This window comes from Haplochromis burtoni, unplaced genomic scaffold (genome assembly GCF_018398535.1).
Source record: "Haplochromis burtoni strain Fernald_Lab_line unplaced genomic scaffold, NCSU_Asbu1 Contig_1022, whole genome shotgun sequence".
Lineage (NCBI taxonomy): Eukaryota > Metazoa > Chordata > Actinopteri > Cichliformes > Cichlidae > Haplochromis > Haplochromis burtoni.
The window spans coordinates 54,133-62,844 of NW_024583383.1; the positions used below are offsets into that span (position 1 = coordinate 54,133).

General features: G+C 41.7%; 1 protein-coding gene across 1 annotated transcript; it reads right to left on the bottom strand.

Annotated features, from left to right (window-relative positions):
• Positions 1–1,199: 1,199 nt before the first annotated feature.
• Positions 1,200–6,372, bottom strand: LOC121812992 (sodium/bile acid cotransporter 7-like). The gene is made up of 8 exons (XM_042216349.1): positions 6,103–6,372; positions 4,260–4,342; positions 4,029–4,165; positions 3,325–3,400; positions 3,205–3,243; positions 3,042–3,077; positions 2,311–2,394; positions 1,200–2,232 (listed from the first exon to the last, which is right to left on the bottom strand). Exons 1-8 carry the CDS (start codon positions 6,200–6,202, stop codon positions 2,029–2,031), a joined length of 759 nt encoding a protein of 252 aa, XP_042072283.1. The 5' UTR covers positions 6,203–6,372; the 3' UTR covers positions 1,200–2,028.
• Positions 6,373–8,712: the final 2,340 nt, after the last annotated feature.

Sequence of the window (8,712 nt, forward strand, 5' to 3'; positions counted from 1 at the left end):
GAGTCATTTGTGATTTATCATGGATTTTTATTCTAAATTAATAAAAATGTATGGATACTGAGATGTATTAGTTCTACACATTGTCTCTGAAAGTTTTCATTTTTAGACCAACTAGCCTGAGGGGTAAAATGAAACACCACACTGTTTGTGAGGGAATAGTTGTACACGTTAATAGTCTATATATACTGTTTCTATGCTTCTATGCTATGTTTCTATGTGTTCAGTCAAAACACTTTATTTTATCTCAATGTATTGTGTTCCTATATTCAGCGATTACTGTTTTCTTTCCTTTTAAGTTAGCTTGGCTAGTTACCAAGGTAAACTTTAGGATTAAATCCAGTTAATGTTGATTTGGACGAGAGCTGTAGAGATTTTATGGTCATTTGGCGCCCTCTAGTGGCTGATACAAACTAGAGCAGTCAACTGGGAAACATTGACTACTGTTCTGTTTATTCTTTTCTGATATTTTTATTTGTAGATCACACTTAGTCGGATTGTAAATAAAGGGAATCTCAAGTCTTTTTTAAATCCTTTACCAGATGCTTGCAGTGGCTGTAATTACTTAAACATTCAAAGAAATCAGGTTCTGATGATTATACTCAGTCCTGGCCCCGGGGTCGAGCAACATGAGCTAACATCATTTTAGAAACTGAGCCTGCTTATCGCTAACCTCAATAAACAACACAGAGATAAAAACACTGGACGTGCCTTCCAGGTCTGGAAGGTGGGCTTCCTGAAATCTGCATAATTTTTACTGACTAGTAGAAGGAAACACTGGCAAACTGCTAAATTAACCAACACAATCATTAGGAGTCTTTTGTTTTCTTTTTTGCCACTGATTTTACTGAGAGCCAGAAACCTCAAGAAACCAATTACAACCAATCAGGAAGTGCACGTTTCCCTAGCAACCAGAGGTTAAATCATGTCCAACATGGCAAACAACTCTTGAACAATCTCTTGAGATCAGTTGGGTCAGCTTAACCTATGTTTATGGGAAAACGTCTTAGCAGACAGTTTCCTTTATGGGAAACATAAAAGAACAACTTTATGGCCTCATGGCTGCGGGCCATAAAGAAAAGGAAGATTAGAACTTCGTCATAGTCCTGTGCTTAGGATCTGATCAGGTTCCTATCACTAGATACTCAGTACAACCGATCGTAGGGTACTCTATGGATTACACCATGGGATGGCTAATGGTAAGTGAAGGATTTCCATTGGGTGTGGCGGTATGCTGGAAGCATTTGAAAAATGTCATCTGAACAGATAGAGGTAGTTTTTGGGTGTGAAAAGTGAAGCCAGTGTAGAAGTGTCTTCAACCTGCATTATTTTTAATGACCAGCAGGGGAAGATCGCTGATTCAGCAAAAACTGGCAAACTGCTAGCTTAACCAACACAATCATTGTTTTTTTTGGTGCAGCACATACTCTACCACTGATTTTAACGAGAGCCAGAATTGTCCAGAAACCAGTGCCAACCAATCAGGAAGTGTACGCTTCCCTAGCAACCAGAGGTTAAATCGTGTTCAACATGGCAAACAACTCTTGAACAATCTATTGAGATCAGCTGGGTCAGCTCAACGCACGTTGGTGGGAAAACAGCCCTTATCTGCCTTGATCTATGTGCTTAGCAGTTTCCTTGACAACTTTATGAGCTCATGGCTACGGGCCATAAAGAAAAGGAAGATTCAGGACTTCAGTCATAAATTTGGTAGTCGGCAGTTGAAGGACAGGACGATACTGTGGTTGCAAACAGGCTTCCAGTGTTTTATAGAAGTCTGTGGGATAACAGCTCTCTGACCTCGGTAACACTTTCCAGATGAGCTCATATTCTCAGCCACTGGTTTCAGTTTCCCGTGAATATAACATGAAGTCCACTTGAACTTTTGGTAGTTCTCAGAGTAACCGAGGAGAAATGTATTCAGGGATGCTTAAAAAGTTCAACTTTACTCAGCGTTTCAGCGCTAGCACCATTATTTTAACACTTCCTCTGATAGTTTAGTTCAAATTTACAATTTACATTTGATTTCCATTAATCTGCCACTGATGACACGCAGAAGGTGTACTGACTGATAAGGCCGACCAGCAGCAGGCTGGTGGGGTCCAGCTCGATGCTGGGGTTACTGAAGGTTTCGCAGAAGGTGGTGTAGATGATCATGAGGAGGACGGCGCTGCTGATGGCGCCGAACGGGGGCTTTTGCCTTTCCAGAAACTCCCTGAGGAAACCGCGACACACCTGCGCACAACCGAGCAAATCAGCTGATTTAGAGTTCAGACTTTAGACCAAGACTTCAGGACGTGCGCCGCTTCATACCTGACCCAGGATCAGAGGCACCACCACCGTCATGAAGAGCTGAGAGAAGATGGAGGAGAAGGGAACGGAGGACGAGGAGCCGAGCTGGAGGAGGAAGAGGAAAAAATAAATAAATAAATACAAATATTATCACAAGAAATGCACAAATTAGTGATCATATAAAAAAAAAAATTGTGCTTAATTTTAGTTATTTTATGACTACTTTTCATTTTTATGACCCTTGGTTGTGTCGTGTCTTTTTTCTTTTAAAAGTAAGGTAAATAAAAACTTATTTAATTATTCGTACATTTTTTAAAGCTCTTCTGGTTCTAATTTTATTCTGATTTTCATTTTTATTGTTTTGTGACTGTTCGGTTGTGTTTAATGTCCTCACGGTCATTTCAAATCTCTTTATGGTTGCTTTGTGTGATTATTTTAGCTCATTTGTGGTTTTTCGAGCTCTTTTTGTGTTTAGAGATATTTACTTTGCATGCATACTTATTTATGTTCTTATCTGGACATCAAACAAATTGAAAACAAAGTTTAAATTTATCCATTTTTCACTTTCTTCATATTTGGAGCAGGACTGGCTTGTAGCGTGTCTGTAATTTAAAAGTGATCATTTTGCTTGTTTTATGTCTCGGTTTGGTTGCCATGGATCTGTTTATGTTTGTTTTATGTTCATAACCCGACCAGGACGTCCTTACAAACGTCTAAGCCTCGTAAGGCGTCATGTGGCAGGCGGGACTTACAAACAGCAGCAGCAGCAGAGGAGTGACGACGATTCCCTGCAGGGAGAAAAAAGGAAAAGAGAAATCAGGATTACAGCTTTGACTCTTCGTTCATTACTGCAGGATCGCTTCATTACAGTCACAATCCTCCAAGGAACGTGAAACAGAAAAAAAACTGTCTTACCAAGAAGCTTCCAAAAGCAGAGTTGAAGATGGCGGCGGCCTGCACAAACACGCACTCAGTTTATCACTTTGGTGACACTGCAGGTTTAATCTGACCTGCTAATCTTTGTGTTTGTGTTACCTCGTTGCCTCCGACAGCCTTGGTGAGAATAACGGCGGAAGAGACCGGAGGGGGCATGCAGCTCACCGTCTGTAACCTAGGCAACCACAACAACCACAGGGTGAAGAAGAAAGAGGAGGATGAGGATGAAACAGATCTGAGTCACTGCCTGCCTCCTCAGAGGAAATTGTGAGGATGGAGGAATGTTTTTCACAAATGAGACAAAAAAAACAAAACAATGCAATACGATGTCACGCAAACAGGTCTGCAGGTGGGAGGGGCTTGTGTGAGACTGAGATGACCATATTAGGAATATGTCCCCTCTGTGATGTCATAAAGATCAGAAAAAAACTGCCTGAAATAAAGAGTTTAGAGCCATCTGAAGTCTGGAATTGCTTCCACATAGAAAAAATGTTTACAGATCTTATAAATCTATATTTTATTTACAACTGATGATAGAATTTTATTTATTTATTTATTTATTTTAATCTGATGACTTCACTTGGACGGACCTCAAAACAAAACTGTGAAAAAAAATAAAATATCCTGTTCCTGGTGTTTCTCTGGGGAAGTCTCACATTATACACAAACACATGGAGCCGGGTCTGTAGTAATCTGTGAATGTGTCTTTATGCCAGCCCTCCAGGTACTGTGAGAATAAAGAACAACATTCTCTCTCTCACACACAGACAGACACACACACACAGACACACACAGGGTCCTACCCTCTGAGCAGCCATTGGTCGATGGCGGTCAGTGAGAGCACCTTGAGCAGCAGCCAAACGGCGAGTGGGAAGAAGATGAGGGTGAAGGACTGAACAAAGAGGTGGAGCCGCACGTGAAGCAGCGCACTGGTCAGCTCCTGCACACAGAGAGGGAGACTTTTCCAAACTGCACCTGAATGCAACACTGCATGTTCCATAACTGAGGACAGAAGCAGGATGGGAGCAGCTCACCTCAGTTTTTAGCGACAGGCCGCTGTTGAAGAAGATGAGCGAGACGGCGATGTACGCTACGGTGACCTCCGGTTTTAAAGGACCTGACAGACAGAAACAGATCAAATTTTCAAATGTGACATAGTCTGTGTAATACAGCAGGGAGAGGAAGCAGCCATCTGCTCTCTGTAGCTCTGCGTGGAGACCTGTTTTTACTGCAGTATGGATTAAAAGGGTTTTCACATCCGATGCAGTTTCACCTCAGTGCTGCCTTTGTGACGTTGACATAATAGTTTCCTTAATAGGATTTAGCTTTCGGTCGGTGTCTTTGGTTCAGCTCTTGACTTGTTTTCCTCTTATTTATCTGTAAGGACCCTCTCTGTTAGGGTGTGCAGATTTTCCTCTTACGTTGCTTGTATGACCTGTGAGGTTCCACAAGGTTCACTCCCGGGTTCATTGTTATTTTCTTTTTACCAGCTTCTTTTAGCTAGAATCAATCTTTTTATGGCATTTCATATCATTTCTGAATAACCAGCTGGAGGCTAGTTAACTGATCATCCCAGATTACGCACTGACTCTTCAATAACTACCTTGTTTTAAACTTCATATATAACTGAACAAAGACTGATCGCACCACAACTTCTGCCTCCAAGTCAGCTGTGTCATCCATGCTCGCAGTTTACAAAAGATGAGAGCTGCATGTCCTTTAGCTGAAACAACACTAAGGTGCAACTGTTTTCAACACAACAGCAGCAAATAAAACAAACAATCAAAGAAACAAAAACACACCACACCTGTGCTGATGTCATACTTCCAAAGCATCAACATTTCATGTTGGGATGCCCAACATGCAAACTGGCTGAAAAAAACACTGTAGTAATCTGTGAATGTGTTATGAAGTTGAGACTGCAAAATGCGTGACGTCACAATGGATTTGACCATCTTTTATATACAGTCAATGGTAACACGTTAAAATAAGAGTCCAGCAAATACGAGCAAGAAAACCCACTGATATGTGAAGCCGGCGTTTACGAGCAGCGCCTAAAGGCACCACACCGATAGTGGCGTCTTATCTAATCTACAGGGAAAATGAGCGGAGGGGTTATCAGCTCCGGTGGCGGCTGATTTGTAGTTATCAATGCTTATGCTTTCTCCTCACTTAGTTTAGTGGCAGTAATTAAAGATGCCGATAACGTGCTCGTGGACGCGCACACATGAGCGCGGAGCGGAGCACGGAGTTGGGTTGACATTACCTACTGAATGCAACGTGTCACTACAGCGGCACTTCAGGTACGGAGACACACACAAACACAAGGAACCACTGTGACGTAGAGCCTGCTGCCCAGGGCCAGCATGCAGAGGAACCGCGACATTCCACTGAAAGAAAATCCTGAAATGTACACTTTGTTAAAGTCTGACAAAACCTCCATTCATTACATCACTACGTTATAAATAAAACCAACAGTATTTGCACCTTGTTTCGGCTCAGGTCATATTCACAGAAACATGCAATGTTAAGTTGATAGTCCACACTTTTCTTCAAATTTCGGGGAAACAGCGCTAAATAAAGTCTAGAAGTTGTTCATTTATGGAAGATCAAAAGTTTCCAGGTAAATCAGCCTGTGGCGATTTATTTTGTGACTCCTAACGATTGATTTAAGGTGTTAAGTCTTTACCTGAAAGAACACCTTTGGCCCTGAGAGAGAAGTAAAAGGATGGCAAACTCTTTCACAGCCTGGCAGTAAAATGCCCCAAACTGACCACTTAATAAACGGAATATTTGTTCATTTAGAGTCATTCAAAGAGTGAACACATTTTAAAGCAACACCATTGAACTTCAGTGATGAACTTCCGACCCTCTCACCTCCTTTCACTCCGATGCTGGGCTGCAGCTTGGCCGATAAGATGACCAGCACGATCCCGACGATGAACCACTCCTTTCGTATCCTCGCCACGAGGCCCATGTTTCAGCTCGCCGGTGGTCCACCGGCTCTCCCTGCCTGCCCCCCACGGTCACAGCAGCCGGGACAGAAGTTCCCACAACTCCGGCGCTTCTTCTACGAAGCTTTTATCGTCACAAAACACAGGCAGAGGAAGCCGAGGCTGCTTCCGGACACATGGGCCCAAACTAGCCGTAAAGACCAGATTACAGACGCACCGACTCACTCATTACCGTAACACTACTAAAAGCAGCACAACATGCGTGTAACGATCAGAATCTGAAAAAATGTCAATAAAAGATTACATGTTAGGATACAGTTTCATTATTTACAGGTTAAAAAACACAATACAAGTAAAAGTATGAATAATACTGTTATAAATAAAGCTGTGTAAGAAACCGGTAAAGAAACAATGGATGTAAGGGTCAGTATAACATTAACACATTTTAGTAGATATTTAAAAAGTTATTTATTAAAAATATGTGCCATTTATTTAACTATAAACAAATAATCATAGCAAACATTTTAAAAAAATGTAAAAAAAATATATTTAGAAAATTGTGATAATGAGGTATTGTTTTAGGTGAACAAGTCATAAAAATATTTTAAAAAATTTAAGTTTGTACAAAAAAAATAGACAAATTTTAGTTGACTTGGAGAACAACAGTATATAACATGTAAATAAGGCTGAAATCCCAAACCTCATGCTTTGATGTCCATTTCTCTTCTTACCAGTTTTGTATTCAGTATTTAACGTCTTTTAAAACAGTCAAGGTCACTTTTAATAGAAGACTTATGAACAATAACCAATGACAAACAAACTATATATCAAGTCAATAAAAGTAAATTTTAACACTGAGTATTTAAACTGACATTAAAACATTACAAGTGCTTGAGTACAGATGAACTGTGTGGTTGTAGCACATTGTTAACTATGCAGAAAAGGGATCTCGTGACGTGCAGGGATTAGACCCGTGTGATAAGGAGCGTCCTTGTAATGACATCATTATGACTGTTGTACATTTCTTTGTGGATGATGGCCTTCAGCTGATGCAATTGAAAAGTAAACCACGGTGCAGTGCGAGAGAAGGAAAGGTTTCTAAAGGAGCCATCTTTAGTTTAGCGTTTATCCTTTTCACTCTTATTTTTAATTGATACTATACAGAGGCGAGATTTGGGTAAACGACCGTAGATGTCCTAGGCTATCCCAGCTATCATATAGCATCCTATAGTCTTTGGTAGCATGCTTCATTACTGTGATCTGTGTTTCCTTCCTTTCAAATGTTTGAATGACAGTAAAAACGAGTCTTAGGCGAGATGCGGGACACGTTGCTAAACTGTTGCAGGGCTAACACAGACAACCATTCACACCTATAGCAAGTTTACAGGCTCAGCCCTGTAAATACTGACTCTTTGTATAAATTTGATTTGTTTATGAATAAAAGTCTTTGCATGTTATGAAATGCTCATGATTGTTCTTCACTCCATCACATCTGTATGATATCTCGATGTCACATGAAAAAAAAAAACATCTGAAGAAAGATTTAAACAGTAAATTTGTGCTGCTGCCAAAACGTTTGGCCTCGACAAAGCACACAGCAGATGTTTCAGGGTTTCATCTTTATTCACGGTAACAGGTAACTCTTCTCCTTTCTCTCCCTCATATTGTCAAACGACGGCCTGTTAAAACCAGGCAGGAGAGTAGTAGTCCTCGGAATCCACACTGAGGTCCTCGCGTCCTCGTTTCACCTTCCAGGCGAGCAGCGCCTGCAGAGCGGCGGGCGAGGTTGAGGTAAGGTTGGCGCTGTATTTTCCATTCGTGGCGTGGGCGTGAGCGGAGGCCACCAACACCTGATGGAGGAAAAGCAGCAGGGTCACGGCCTTACAGTCGACATCTGGATCCACATAAACTGTCCTCAGACTCTTCAGTCAATTTAACTTCATGACTACTTCCTGAGTCACAGGTCTCAAAGTTCACAGGCTGAAGGACTCTAATGAAGGATGCACAAGTGTATCCTTTACTCTATTTTTATCTATTTTATCCTAAGTGCATAAAAGAGGTAACATGTCATCCTTGTTCCCGAGGTATTGCATTCACAAACTGTGTGACAAGGATACCTCATCAGGCTTTTACGGCCGACTGCTAAAGACGTAAAGAAAAGACCGACCTGCGCTCTCTGCAGCCGAGCCACATCTTCTGTGGTGCAGGCCACCTTGTAGCCCTGCAGGTAGTACTCAGCAGCTTTCACATACTGACTCTACAGAGGCACACAGAGATGGGGAAGCAAGCCCAGGTGTTTACGAGGCAAAGCTAACATTTTTCAGCTGCTATAAATCAGTGTGATTGGTTATTGATTCCTGCACTGAATACTGTGGGGTGTGATTGGTACCCTGCTGAAGTAGATGTTTCCCAGACACAGATGAACGTCGATCAGTCTGTGATGCAGTCCGCTGCTACGAGACATGGCGACTAACCTCTCCAGACACGCGACCGCCTCCTCGAAGTATCCCTCGCTGTGCCACACACACACACA